Source organism: Paroedura picta, chromosome 6 (genome assembly GCF_049243985.1).
Source record: "Paroedura picta isolate Pp20150507F chromosome 6, Ppicta_v3.0, whole genome shotgun sequence".
Lineage (NCBI taxonomy): Eukaryota > Metazoa > Chordata > Lepidosauria > Squamata > Gekkonidae > Paroedura > Paroedura picta.
In genome coordinates this window covers 20,826,711-20,842,325 of record NC_135374.1, presented here as the reverse complement: position 1 = coordinate 20,842,325, position 15,615 = coordinate 20,826,711, and the positions used below count along the sequence as shown (strand labels likewise).

Genomic DNA, 15,615 nt, shown 5'->3' with positions numbered 1-15,615 from the left:
TGCACTGTTACAGGCAGTAGCATCTTGACATAAATGTGGATCTTTTTAAGAATTTGAGAGCTTGGAATCCTTGGAAACAAAGAAACCTAAAGCTAGAAAGGACTTAAAGAGTCATCTAGTTCAATCTGCTACACCAGGTTTTCTCAAACAGGGTTTCATGAAACCCTGGGGTTTCTTGATGGACCTCCTTCCGAGCTGACCATGGGGTGGAGACCATGCTGGTTACTCTGATGGGACTCCAGCTGGACTGAGGTGATTGGCGCTGCTGATACTACTTGATCTGACAGCAGCATTTGATATAGTCAACCACAAGCTTCTTGCTCACCGTCTTGTAGATGTGGGGATATAGGAGAGAGGCTTACAGTGGCTGATCTCCTTTCTCCAAGATGGAGGACAGAGGGTGGCAGTTGGCGAGTCAGTCATGCAGATGCCAATTCCACTATGGAGTTCCACAAGGCACAATCCTTCAATTCTGTTTAACTTTATGTGCCGCCTCGCCCAGCTGGTGAGATGTTTGGGGCTTGGGTGTCATCAATATTCTGATGATGCCCAGCTCTACTTCCTGACAGACAGCTGGGTAACCCCCCCCCCCCGAGCCTTGGCCAGATGCTTGGAGGCTGTGATGGAATGGTTCCAACAAAGTGCTTCCTGATGTTTAGCTGAAAACCTGTTTGTTTGATTCTTGTTCAACCTTCTAGGGCAGACTTCCTCAACCAGAGTTTCTTGATGGCCCTGGAAGGGTTTCCTGATCGGGTGGAAATTAAATAATTTTTGTATATGTATTTAAAATGTATAAATTTGTTCAACATTTATTGGGTGATACGACCAACCGTATTCTGAACGATCATACCACTTCTGGGGTTTCTCAAAGCCTGAAGAATGCCCCAGGGGCTTCTCAATGGTAATTTTTTTAGAAGGACTGTTCTGAGGCAACCCTCAGTATATTGAATAACACTGCGCATATTCTTCCAGAAAACTCCAGTTGTCACTCTTCTTCAAGAGGGTGAGGAGCAATTAACAAGCACACATTGGGTATAATCTGTCAACCAGCTACCAATCTACCTAACAGTAATAGAAGCCAAATGACATTTTACCAGCTTGTCAACAAGAATATCATGTGGAGTTTTATCAAAAGGTTACAGAAGAAAAAGGTGTTCCTGGTCTTTGAATCAGAATGCCTTCAAGATACACCCTAATACATTCCAGTCTCCCATAAAGTATCTGAGGGCTCTTGAGCTACATGGCTGACCATACTTGAAGCATAGGTTGCAAATATCCATACAGGAAAATTTGTCATTTGGCCATATAAATCACTAGGAATCTTCAGGAAACAAACTGAATAAACTGTTGAGAAGAATATTTCTTTAAACAGGTGCTACTGTAGTATAATATTGAGAAGATGGGCTTAAGGCTTGTATGAACTGAAGACAAAGTGATTGCTGGGCACCCGACTAATTTCTCATGAGTTGGGATGCAGACTTTGTATTTGTTTTCTGATATTGAAGATTTTGCAGATTGGCTGAAGGGCAAATTGTGCTGTGGTGCCAAAGTCCACCTGAACGTAACAGTGGTCTTTAAGATGCTTCAAAATTAGATTCTAGTCTGATGTGGGGTGTCAGTTTGTTCTGTGGTACTGCTCCTCTACTACCATGTCACTCTGTAGGCCAACTTATATTCTCATTAGCTTATGCTTTTCATTCAGTTGTGCTGTATTTGTGATTCCAGTGGTTCTTAATCCTGTGAAGCAACATTCCTGTGTTTTTTAATGCTTGCCAAGGTAGGCTGATGATAAAAAAAATATTTAAGTGGTGCAAAATATGGGGGTTGCGCCTTTCCTCTGTACCACATTTTTGTTAATTTTTAAGCAATGATGCATCCCTTCCTTGGACAGTTTAAAACTTTTTTACAAACTGTTTATTTCTCTTCAATCCAGTTTTCATGCCCTTTACATTGTGCAGATACATCAAACTCCTTTGTTACTAGGGCCTGATTTGACATAAGTGCCATTTTTTTCCACTTGGCCATATGTACCATAAAATGTAGTACCAGGTACTGGAGACATACATTTTATGAAGGACATAGGCAAAGCAATTAACTACTTTTTTTTTTACTCAAAATGCAAATATGCTTAAAACACTCCCACTCTTACAGTATTTCCTAACAGTATCTCCCTGAAGTCTGTCCTTCCACTGTCATCACCTGTTACACATTAGCATTGTGCAGTGACATAATGCACAGCATCTGCCATCTGGCAAATAGTAATGACCAGTTGCTCATGGCCAAATAAGAGCCCTGGACAGGCTGGTTCCAGTTCACAGTCCATATGTTTGACACTCCTGCTTTACAGTCTACAGTTTGAAACCCCTGCTTTACGGACTACTTTATCTTTAGAGCCTTTTTAAGCCACACATCTGCCTGGTCCCTTAACAGGTTTGTGTATCAAAGTTGAATCCTGTGATCCACAAGTGTAAGAATCATGGGATTTCTTCTGCCCTCCTCACCTGAACCCTTTGAATCCAGGGAAAATTTACTCATGAGGTTGAGAGAGTTGTGTGGGCGCTGGGGGGCTACAAGGGGGGAGGGGGAGGGAGGTGAAATGGCTACTTTTTCTAATTTTTATGAAAGAGGCAGAAAGAGCAATCTTCTATAGGTGAATAGCCCACGTGGCTATTAGTACACACAAGGCCCCTGACTGTAGGAATTAGCTGTTCCAAGTCTGGAAAGGTCTCCTGGGGCGGGGAAGGATGGGAAACATCCTGAACTGCCAGTGTCCTCTGCTGATGGTTCATAAGATCTAAGCCATTGTAAGTGCATACTTCTACTAGTCCTCAGGTTCCCAGTTAGACTAGCTTGATAGAAACAATGGCATCAAAGGGAGTAGCCAAGTATGAAGGGTGACACAGTGGAAATGGAAAATGTTTGGTAAATCTAACTGGTGCCCACAAAGTTAAAGAAAATGAGGTTGTAATGAAGAATACACAAAACAAAAAAAATCACAGCACATCCAATGTTTTATTATTTAGACACTGTATCAACATGAAAGGAATACATCAACAATGTTATCAGCAAGCCTCTACAATAGGATTGTAAATAGAAGGAATAGAATGAAAGGGAATGACGCTTGCTCTGCATCAGGTGTTAAAAGAAAACTCTATGATGAGACCACCTGAAACAGCAAAAAACCAAGGGATAAACTTCAGCAAAAACTCATTCAAAATAGTTACATGATACAATACAAGGTAACCGTGACAAACCATGGACATGTTGGGTTAATTGTTATGCAGATGTGTTTCCTGACATGGCTCCCATTCCTAGTGAGTTCATTTCTTCATCCTAATCACGCTATAGTACTATAGTACATTTATAGTATAGATGAACTCCATTACAGAACCCTGATCTATTGATAAGAAAACAAACCACAGTTGATAGTTCGGATAAAACGACAAACTGGTTTGCTGTTATAACTGTTTAGTTTCTGAGTCACATTTGAAGTGAGGCGGGAATATATCATCATTAAATATACTACCTGCTAATACACTACCTGCTAAACCATGGTTTCTGATTTTGTTCAAGCCATGTTACTTCATAAGCCAAGAAAGAGCAACATCAATTCATGAAAGAGTCTTTGGTGTGATTCTGTGTCTGTGTTCGTTCTTTTCCAGGAATTGCTATTGCTTGAGTAGAATTGAAGCACTGATCTGTTCTGCTTGGAGAGGATTTTACTATTCATTGCTTTGCATAAGAAAAGCAATGTTTCCATGCTGAGAGTGCTTCCATTTTGAAATCTGGAAAACAAATTAAGCCTTGAAATAACAGAATGATGCCTTGAATTAACTCCCCCTCTATTGTACTGTGATGAGATATGTGGGTTCCTAGAGAAGGATGGAGATGTAGGCAACAGAACGATACTTAATTTAAAAAGTGGTGATAAAGTATAAAAATAAGATGCATATATAAAGGTTGTTTATATTGTAGTAAACTATATTGCCATTTTGAAAATAGAAGGAATATCCCACTATTAAAAATATCTTGTCCAGGTGCCCTTCCCATAGAGGTTTATGAAGGAAGTGTTTAGAATCTGCCAGTTAAGTGTTCCTTTTTGTTAAACTTTTCTTTTTTTCTTCGATCTGTGTTTATAATTAACTCTGTAGATTAGAGTTTGCTTTAAAACACACCCACTGCTAGTGGAGACACATTTTGGTAAGCCTTTGTTTTTGAAGCTTACTTTAACTTGTAGTGTGTGGCAATGTTGTTACTGTTGGTCAAAGAATATGTTGTTACTTCTTTGATTGTATCTTATGAAGCTCAGTATGTGGCAGAACGTCCTGTGAAGTCCCATTCTATTTTAATCCAAGATTATTATATAAGAGATAAGTATTATTAGACTTGAATGATGTGTTTAACTGGAAAGCATAAATATTGTTGATTGCATCTTAGTTATATCAATTATGGACAGAAATTTTCAACCATAAATGTAGTGCAGAACATTCTATGCATATTCTGTAGCAGCCTTTCTCAAAGTCTTTACTATTGAGAAACCCCTCAAACATTCTTCAGGCTTTAAGAAACCCCAGAAGTGGTGCGATAATGCAGAATATGGCTGGGAAGCATAGCTGTGGACACTCCCATCCAGGGCCCCTCCCCGTTCCCTCCATTTGCCATTTGGAGAGGGCAAGTCATATCACCTGATAAATGTTTTAAGAAATTTAATTAAAAAATATAAAAATTAACTCTTACCCATTTGGGAAACCCTTCCAGGGCTGTCAAGAAACCCCAGGATTTCACGAAGCCCAGGTTGAGAAAGCTGCTCTATACTGACTCAAGAATTATCATCAATATATCATAATAGTCAACTTTCTTCCAACTATGGATACCAAAGTCTGCAGATTGGGGGAGATTTTTGTCCTCCAAACCTAGTAGATTTGCGGAAAAAACTGAACACTTTGAATGGGGGCATCCAAAAATGTCCAAAACAGAATGGTGGTCTGCACTTTCACTGATCGTGTGTGGGATAGAGGATGAAAAGACTCCGCTACCCTCACATTGCTGGATGTGAGAAGGCGGACTGGCAGGAAGGGTGACAACCAAGTTAAATTTCTCCTGCAGGTGTGTGTGGGAGGTTGATGAGATGCATGGCAAGTGGTTGGTCTGGTCCTCACATGACTTGTAAGTCTCTATTTCACTAGTGTTGTAGATTGTCTTACATAAAAATCTTAGTACTATACAGTTTATAAAGGATGGTTAGAGTTGCATGGTATTTTTAAGCATTTTACTCATTCCAAAAGAAAATTTGAAATTTTTTGTAATACAGTCCCAAAGTTTACAGATGTGGATGGTAACAGTCCTAGGGGAAGAAATGTGGGTTCTTAATATAGGCTTCTGCATTTCTAGGGCCTGCGTTGGAGTTTTGTATGTATCCCTTCACCATGGTTCCTTAAAAGAATGAAAAATGAGTTTCTGAGTACAGGCTAGTTACAACAAACACACAGGAAAAGAAGAAACAATTGTATGGAATAAACATATCCTATTCACTTTAAACTTGATTCATGTGTGCATAAAGTTCTGTCAAATTGTAACCAACTTATGGTGACCCCATGAAGGGACGTTCAAGGCAAGTGAGAAGCAGAGGTGATCTGGTGTTGCTTTCCTTTGCAGAGTCTTGGTGGTTCTCTCCCCATTCACAGTACAGACCCCCCCCCTTAGCTTCTGAGACCTTAAGATCTGTTTTAACCATGCTGCCTTCTCTCCCAATTTAAACATTGTTTTTTGCTTAAAGGCATATTTTGAGTTGGAGATTTTTGTGCTGAATTGGTCAAAAAGCTCTGCACATGTAGTCTTCTCAGTGTTCTGTTTCACTAATACATCAGCATTTAGTGCACTTTCTCTAGTTCTTTCTTTTCCCGGGCAAGTATTTATCAATTGTATTTCATCAATGGTTTATCAGTTTGGACATTATAGTTAGGTTTCTATAGCCATGATTTGGCATGCCTGAATTGTTCCACTCTGGAAAGGGTCACAGCACTTCCTATTATAGTGGAGGTGATGCTTTTTCCTAACAGAAAGCAAAACCAGTGTTAAATTGCAAAAACTTGTTAACTTCTGCAGCATTTAAGCAGTGACTTCAACTTAAGTAAATCTTCAAGTTATACTTGGAAGGATGGAGTTGGTATTGGTGGTCTAGGTATGGAATTCATTGATTAATGTTAAGCAAATCAAATAATAAAACTGGGCTCATAAATATGGAGCTTTAAACAAATTGTTGACATTATTATAATACAAATTTTGCATTTCTTCTGTAAAGGAATCACGAACTCTGGCTGAGATTGCAAAGGCAGAACTTGATGGAACTATTTTGAAGAGCAGACCGCTGCGAATTCGATTTGCTACTCATGGGGCTGCTTTAACAGTGAAGAATCTTTCACCTGTTGTTTCCAATGAGCTTTTGGAACAAGCTTTCTCTCAGTTTGGTCCGGTGGAAAGAGCTGTTGCTGTTGTAGATGATCGTGGCAGGGCAACCGGAAAAGGCTTTGTAGAATTTGCTGCAAAACCACCAGCCCGGAAAGCTCTAGAAAGGTGCAGTGATGGAGCATTCCTACTGACAACGTAAGTTTACTTTGTTTACTTTTAATTATTGTTTTATATAAGTAGAAAACTGTTTACAAGCTAAAGTCATATTGTGTTACAGTCTGGCTGCAAGTTCTGTTGTACACCAGTGATGAGCTAAAAAATGTTACTGATGTGGTCTGCAGTTAATATTTGTTAATTTTTGTGAAATGGGCTCAGATTTCGGCATGTGCTGTCTGCATTCATTCAACAGAGGAGCCACACGTCAGTGTTGGAGCACCTGCTAGATATGCAAAAGGTCCCATATTCAATCCCCAGCATCTCCATTGGAAGGAGGGATTAGATGGCAGGGGGAATAAAAAACTTCTAGTGGAGACCATCAAAAGCAGCTGCAAGTCTCAATAAACAGTACTGATCTTGTGGGACTAAAGGGTAAAATGATCAGTAAAATGATCAGAACCTGGTCAGGGTCCCTGGTTTGAAAGAGGTAAGACTGGCCCTGGCTGACCTGGTAGAATGCTGTCACTGGTGACCAGGCCCTCTGGGACCTTCAGCAATTCCAGAGGGCCAGTAAGGCAAAGTTGTTCCACCAGGGATATGGTTGAGGCCGAGAATTAATGTCAAGGAAACTCTGGCTTCCTTGCCTAAGAACCCCACCCACAAAATACTGACTTGCCCAATATGAACTAACCCCCCTTATAATAAGGCTTTTAATTTTTAAAATAATATAATTTGCATTTATATATTTTTATTTGTATATTTCATTTTGCCTGGAGCCAACTGGGAAGGGCAGGCTATAAAAATAAACTTTGTTCATTTATTTTTTATTGCAAAAATAAACTTTCTCCCCATAGCCAGCCTCCAAACTCTAACTATAAAGTCATGTAAAAGCCTTGCTGAGCTCCCATATGAGAGATTTCTTCAGTCTTCATAAGTTGAGGCTGGCTCACCCCTGCCCATTCAGTGGAGATCTATGGATTCTGATTGGTTGGCAGTTATTGTTTTTGTATAAGGCTTAAATCAGAATGATTAGTTCAGAGCTATGGAGGAGATGTGGGACTGATGATTGTCACAGAAGCCCTACAGGTTAAGAGCCCCACCTTTCCTCATCCATTTCCCAGAAACATTTGGTGGGCCCCAAGAAAGGTGTTAGCAGGCACCATGGTGCCCACAGGCATTACCTTGGGGAAGCTGACATAGAGAACAAGAAAGCAGCTCTTTTCAGGGTTGAATGGCCAAGGGTAGGGCTGAAGAAGTAGAAAAGCTGAGCCCTTGGGTATTCTTTCTTAGCAAACAACTATTGGTAAACTAGGTTTTTGTTCGGTGATTAGCTGTAATTGTGCTGTACAGATTCTGGCTGATCCATTAAAGTGTACGTGATCTCTCTTTTAGAACTCCTCGACCTGTTATTGTAGAGCCTATGGAACAATTCGATGACGAAGATGGGCTGGCTGAAAAATTGATGCAAAAAACTCAGCAGTATCATAAGTAAGTTTATACATTCTCATTTGAGAGAGAAGCACTTGCAGGGAAATAAGCTTTTGATGGGAGGAAATGGCTCAACTGTGTACTTGTGTATGGTTGTATATTTTTAAATGTAATCACACCTTGATGATTAAGAAGGTGTTTGTACTCCACTTTTCACTGCCCAAATAAGTCTCAAAGGGGCTTACAATCGCCTTCCTTTTCTCTCCCCACAATAGATACCCTGTGATGTAGGTTGGGTTCAGAGAGCTCTGACAGGATCGCTCTGTGAGAACAGATCGGACAGAACTGTGAATAGCTAGGGGTCACTCAGTTAGCTGTATGTGGAGTAGGGTTATGCACAGCGGTGTCTGAAGTGGCCATTCCAGGCCGACGCAGCCAGCGCTACGCCGCAGGGGGGAGGGCAGGCGCTGACGCGTTAGTCGACACACAAACACAGGCGCAGAGCTCTGCTTCTGCACATGTGTGCCAACTGGCAGTGCCCATGCCTGCCCTCCCCCCTGGCAGTGCGGTGCTGGCTGCGTCGGCCTATAACGGCTGTTTCGGATGCCGCCGCATACAACCTTAATGGTGAGGAGAGGGGAATCAAATAAATTATTTTTGAATTAGGAATACACAAGAAAGGCTTGAAGACATAATTCCACCTTATATGTCAAAAAGTAGCCTTGATTTGGATAGCCCATGCTAGCTTGACATTGTCAGATCCTGAAAGCAAAGTAGGGTTTACTTTGGTCAGTATTTATATGGGAGACCACCAAGGAATGCCAGAGGTAGGCATTAACAAGCCAACACCCAACTTCTTTTGACTTGGAAGCCCTATGGACATGACGGCAAGAAAGAAATAAAAATTTCAAATATGCTGTAAGGTTTACATAAATGAACATGTGGACTATATTTGGCTTTGTAGGGAAAGGGAACAGCCACCTCGTTTTGCCCAGCCTGGAACTTTTGAATTTGAGTATGCTTCTCGGTGGAAGGCCCTTGATGAAATGGAAAAGCAACAGCGAGAACAAGTTGATAGAAACATCAGAGAAGCAAAGGAGAAACTGGAAGCAGAAATGGAAGCAGCTCGACATGAGCATCAGTTAATGTTGATGAGACAAGGTATTTCTGCAAAGCATGTTTGGTGATTCCTACCTCTCAGGCTAGATGTCTGCAAATCGTCCTGATACATTTAAAGCTGTATCATCCAATTTTTGTGTGCCATAAGAAGCCTAACAAGCAAATTCAGAAGTGTTGAAAAACACTTATATGATATGTTCATAATGTAATACTTTGGTTTTTGTAGCATTTTGTAGACCTTTTCTTTATAGGGACCTTGACATGAAGGATGTATGTTGAAATGGTAGTTTGCTTTTGTCAAATCATTAGTAATTTATGTCTTATGACCAGAAATAACAGTCCCCATCTACTGATAAGGTCTAGTGTAACATTTATTAATGCTTGGGCTGGGGGAAGCTTCTTTTCTTTATTATTATTGAGAAAGCTATTGTGCCGGGGAATGGTAGAGGACTGGAAGGCCTTGGAGGGTCACTGTCCATGGGGTCGCGATGGGTCGGATATGACTTCGCACCTAACAACAACAATTGTGCCTTTCTTTCTAGGGAGGCAATCAGCATATGACGTGCATTAGTAAATTTCATAAGGTATAACTTTTAAACAATAGAAGAACAATTATTTAGCTTAATGGACAATACCTCAATCCTTTTTTTTTTAGTATTATAATGATGACTACCACAGGCAAACAGTTGTTTATATTTCAAAAGTAATTGCTTGCTGCTGTCTTGACTTTTCATAGATCTTATGAGGCGTCAGGAAGAACTGAGGCGTTTGGAAGAACTCCGAAATCAGGAGCTACAGAAACGAAAGCAAATACAATTGAGGTATTTTTCAGCTGAAGATAATGCTGGAGGGAAGTGGTTGCATCATTAACCTATCATTGGTTCTGTACAACCTTATAATGACGAATGAGGTTCCTCTTCTCCCGTCATGTTAGAATACCAGGATGAATAAGTTGGTATTTATAACTGTCGTTTGTTGCAGACACTAGATTCCATAAGTTTCTTCTTATCTCTTTTATTACTGTTTTGGTCCTTCATCTCCTTTAAAGCATATTTTAAAACAGGCTTGTGTGTTTTAAGTATCGGCTTTTTGACACCAGTAATGATCAAAATAACACATGTGGTAAATGGCTCTTTAAAATGAAGATTTTAGCTGTGTGTTCATGAACTTGGGAATATTTTTGGCATGTAAGTAGTAGTAAGGATTTTAGAAAGTTGTATTATGTATAATTTTTAGGCATGAAGAAGAGCATAGACGACGTGAAGAAGAGATGTTACGTCAAAGAGAACAGGAAGAACTGAGAAGACAGCAGGAGGGAGGATTTAAGCCAAATTTCATAGACAATGTAAGTAAATTCTTTCCTAGCTAAAAAAAAAGACACTTGGATGTTTTCCTATTGCTGTAAGCATCAAGTGAAGTATTTTTTTTCCTGGCTATATTTTCTCTGTTCAGAATTTCTTTAAAAGTTACAACTGGAACCAGTGTGATGAACTCATCTTCATGAAATAACTTTCCATAACAGAGATAACTCTGTATGTCTTTTAAATTAATGACTTCTTAACTAATGACAATAACATTTCTGGTTTTCATGTTTATATCTAATTTATGCTATTTAATGCTTGGGTTCCAACTATTACTGCCAGTAGAACTGCCATAATTCTGTTGTTTGGAAGTCTAGAGATTTGCATTTTCAAATATAAAACATTAACTATACTCCTCTTGGAATTATACCACATCGAAATATTGGGGTGGGTGGGTCAACAGCTGCTTGTGTTATTCCTCTTTAAAGTTTCACATGCAGAGTTCTGTATGCTAAACTCTTATCCGACTTGGAAGTCTCGTAATACATTTATGTTGTGATTATGAGAAACCTTTTCATAAAAGCTTGAATGAATAGGACTGATCTTTCCACGTATGTACTTTCCTCCTTTATGTGGTAAGTGTAAAAGTAAAAAAAAAATTTTTTTTTTCTAAACCAGGATTCTTAGGCTTTGGTTAAATCTTTAAAATACGTAGCTGAAAACTTATGAGGACGCATGCTGAGTGCATCCCAAAGCATGAAGTAACCTACCTTAAAAACATTATCAGAGGCACAAGACAAATGCAAAAGAGTGAAAATAGTACAGAAAGTAAAAAGCATTCTTGGGTTCTCAGAAACAGAATCTACATTTATAAATCTGGAACTGTTGAGGGGGTTGTATTTGTCTCCAGAAAGGAAAGGAGCTGGGCAACATTGACAGGCCACAGATGGCAGGTCACTGTAGCACCTAGAATGGTCATTGTGGTGCCTAATAATAAGACAGTGGTAGTGGGAGAAACTGCACTCCAGCCCACATCCTCTGAATGTAATCACTACGAGATTTGCAAGGGTTATGGTACTAAGCATGCCAGAAGGAAGACACTCTGGGCCTCCCAGAAAAGAAGGCAGAGGAATGTTTTTGTTGGGTGGGATATAGGTTTCAGCAAACAAACCAGAGTTAGCAGAAGTGTTGGAACAGAAGCCTCTAGATGAGGAGGGTGGTGATGCCTAATACCTGTGGTTATCTCCTAAGTAGCTGCTGGAATTGGAGCAACTATGGGGGAAGAGCATAGAGAACCCTAGCTTAAAGGCAAAGTAAGATCCTTTAAATGTAGGCAAAACAGTTCTTCAATTTCATTTTTAGAATAATGACACTATTAGATATTTTGGAAATGTTAGTCTAGAATTAGTTCTTTATTGTGGTGAAAGCATTCTTATATAGCATTGTCACAACCCTGATCCAGGCCCTTTCTCTTATTGCCTTATTTTACACCACTTTGCCAATAACAGGGCACTGAGTCTGAAGAGTTGTGACCCATCTCACCATCTGCGTCCTCCAATTATGTAATTACACCAGGTATACTGTTAAAGTTAGGCATGTGGCAGTCATTAGTAGCTAATTTTATACCTGGAACAAAAATATCAAATTGCACTCCCTATACTTCCATAGTAGTTATTTTGGTAAAAAGTCAACACATATAAATAATAATAATAACGCTATGCTTATTTTTAGTCACAATATGCTACTTTGTGCCCCTCAGCTTTGTGCACTTGCCTTGTCCTTGTTACAGCTCTGGCATGTGAGTGAATTTCTTTTATTAGTGTATCTTATTTCACACATGCATGGGATTCCTTAATCCTGTATCCAGAAGTACAAATTAAAGTCCCTTTTCTCTGGGTCCTATAGACCATTTAGTGGGTTATTTAGGATGTGTATAATATGGGATGCATATGTATAACAAAATAAGTTTATTTAGTTTGTAAGCATGACCTGTAATGCCTTCCGACTTGGGTCACTGTATCAGCTATCATACTATAGTTGGGAGGTGCGTTATGCTTAGTAGTTACAGTGTTCGTTCTTTAAGGTGTACAATTGAAAGACAATGTCTAGATAGCTTTTATAATTAACTTTTTATTTAGGAACTGCACACAAACCCTAGTGGTCTAAAATAATAAGCTGTAGTCCGTAGTGGATTCAGTGCCTAGTCTAGGATACTTCCTGTTCATCTTCAATCTTCTGTACAGCCCCAGCCATTGGAAGCTCTCTTATAACTACTCTGGTATTACTTTTAACACTCTCCTCCCCTGTTTTTCTGCCTAACAGTCACATGCTCTGCAGGGAAGAGCCCCCCACCCCCATCCCTCAGTCCTTTCTTCGCCACCACATTGTGAGGACGTGTTCTCTTCAGCTCTGATAGTCGTCAGTTTTGTCAGAGTTTTCATTGCTTCTTGGGAACTTTACCCTGTTTGGGAAATGTTGCAGAAGGCTTTGTTTTAAAAATGTACTCTGTGATTGAGTGCAGCCCATAATATAGCCACATACAAAATTTGCCAGCTCACATTGAGCAAGGCACTTAAAGGCAAGCTTATGGGAGAAAGTGATTTCTTGCAATAAGAACTTGGAAGGAAAAATTGACTTCAGAGTGCAGTCAATACTTCCCTTCAAAATCACTGGTTAGAACCAACCAACTTGCAAGCCCATCATCAAATGTCTTAGTTGTAGGGACAGAACCAAAGTGTCAGGTCCAATTGCCTGCCTATTCAGCTGAATACTGATGATTGGAACCTCCACTTATGAAAGCCCGTTCCCAATCCAAACATATGGAGAAACATTGTTCCAATTCCAAGATGCTCCTGAAATTGATTAGCACTTTGGCTCTAGCCAAGTATCTTGCATGCTGTAAAGTTAGCCTGTCCTAATTTTTTCAACTGGATCTTAGATCCAGAGAAAATTTTGTCAAAGGAATAGATTATTGCATCCCTATCCTGTTTCCAGTAAGATGTGTCTGAGATTTTTTGGATTGACATAACAGCTACATGAGTAGCTGTGGAGACTCTATAGAGTAAATGTCATTATTTTGACTCTCTTGGGATCTCTTTTTAAAGTTTGTACAGATTGGACTCCTGCTTTAGGAAGTAGCTGGACTTGCAGAGTCCTCAGTTTACTCTGATGGATTCTTTCTGCTCATCCCAAACGGAGGATCTCTAAGCTGTTCTGTCCCCCACTTGAGGTTCCTCCTTTCTCAGTGTGTTTCTGTTTAATTCTTTGTTTAGTTTTGTGACATTTGGGCCCACTTTGGTCCATGGAAATTGATGCCCATCAAGGAGCACCATCATTCTGTCCCAGAATAAGTTATACAAGATAGGCTTGAATGAACTCTGCTCATATTAGTGCTTCTGACTAGCTAGAAAAAATCTTCAGCTGAAAAAGTCTTTAACTCTTACAAAATTTTAAATGCCAATGACATAATGTGATTTTTCTTGTTACATTCTTGGAGGCTTGAAAGCTTGTTCATGTAACTTAAGAGTATTCATATATACTTACGCGTCACCTGAAAATTTGCATGTAAACTGCTTCCATTGTGTTCATGAATGACGTGCAGAGACATGAAAATCCTTCCCAGTATTGATTTGGGATTGTTTGTTCATATGTGCAAGTAATCTGGTGTTAAACTAAAACAAGTAGTGTACATTTATGTATGAAATCAGAAGGATACAACTGGTACAACTAAGAAGTTTTTTTGTTCTATATTAAAGTTTTAGTAAGTATATGAAATAATTAGAACAGAAATGGGTAATGTAGATTTGATGCTACCTGATGTAAATGTTTCTAATGTGCTAAAATATAATATTACTGTCCTGTACTTTTTTACCCATCTAGAGTCTAATGGATGCAGAGGTTTTGAAATGCAAGAACATCTTTTGAAGTATTTCAGTTTCTAATTATCTGAGTATACACAGTTGTCTATTTTGTAATTATTCTTAAGTTAATTCTTGAACCGACTCATGTACTCACAGTTTACTGCAATGTGAAGGCCTGCCCCTTAACCTTAAGCTGTGAACTAAGGGCTGAAGGTGGATGGTCTGATTATTTTATAGGCTATAGCATTCTGATGAGGAAAATGTGATACTGGAATGGGTAGCATAAAGATATCACAGCCAAATTTTCACTTTGCTGTTTTAATGGAATTTTGCTTTTAAAGGTGTTTTGAGATAGAAAACTGTTCCAGGATGTTAAGAAACTTAAGATACAGCATTCTGATTGTAGTTACCTGAGGTTGAGGTGCTGCTACAAAAATATTTTATGTATATTAAGTTTCTTATGTTACGTTTCTTAACATTTTGTAGAGCAGGTATGAAGTAAAGTTAATGGCTATGGAATCATAATTTCATATGCCTATCTAGTCTTATAATATACTCAACATTAAACTCTTCAGTTCTTGTTTTTTTTTTTCCCCCTGGTCAAAAGCATGGACATTCAGCTGATGTTTGCTCACAATATTAGCTTTTAAAAATGCAGAAACGGTAAAGCTTATACATTTTCCTTCTTATTTATATCTGAGATCAACAGCTCTTTTTTTTTTTTATGGAGAGTCAAGTTCTCTCTGGGGCTTGCTATTTTTTTTACTCCAAAGGAAAGTTTGAGGTGTGCACAGTGTGAGTTGGTTTTGTATGTTGAGTAGCTTCCTTCTCACTACATGAGGAGTGAGTTGTGGAACACTTTAGGGTTTAGAAACTAGGGTCAGTTTTTTTTCTTTCATTTGCCTTGCTATCCTGAAGGATACATGCTGTAGGGCAGTGGACCCCAACCTTTTTTATCACCGGGGACCACTCAACGCCTTTTACTGAGGTCCGGTGGGGGGGGGTAGTTTACTCCTCTATTCTCAGCCACTGCCCTAGTGCTCTCTGATCGCTATGGTAATGTTTAAACATCCCTTCAAAATAAGATACAGACATGCCACAACAATGAAGTGTGTTGTAAAGGGCTGGGGGGGTGAAGTAAAGGGGGGGGAGAAGGCGTCCTTCGGGGCCCACCTCCAATTAGTCGAAGGACCACATGTGGTCCGCGGCCCACAGGTTGGGGATCGCTACTGTAGCGCACACACTAATCTTGATTTGCCAGTCTCATTAAATTCTGCAGTCATGGGGTTCTTATCCCTAATCTAGAGGAATGTATAATTTTAAATTTTTCCTTGTAGAAATTT

The 15,615-nt window shown here is 39.4% G+C and overlaps 1 protein-coding gene across 5 annotated transcripts in view; it reads left to right on the top strand.

The window, feature by feature from the left end:
* The window catches only part of PSPC1 (paraspeckle component 1), a 66,893-nt gene that overhangs the window by 3,623 nt on the left and 47,655 nt on the right, over positions 1–15,615 (top strand). For all 5 annotated transcript variants that reach the window (XM_077341651.1, XM_077341650.1, XM_077341652.1 and 2 more), the window contains exons 2-6: positions 6,302–6,603; positions 7,957–8,052; positions 8,957–9,153; positions 9,848–9,932; positions 10,348–10,456. In XM_077341651.1, coding sequence (XP_077197766.1) covers positions 6,302–6,603; positions 7,957–8,052; positions 8,957–9,153; positions 9,848–9,932; positions 10,348–10,456 — 789 coding nt within the window. The remainder of the gene's footprint in view (positions 1–6,301; positions 6,604–7,956; positions 8,053–8,956; positions 9,154–9,847; positions 9,933–10,347; positions 10,457–15,615) is intronic.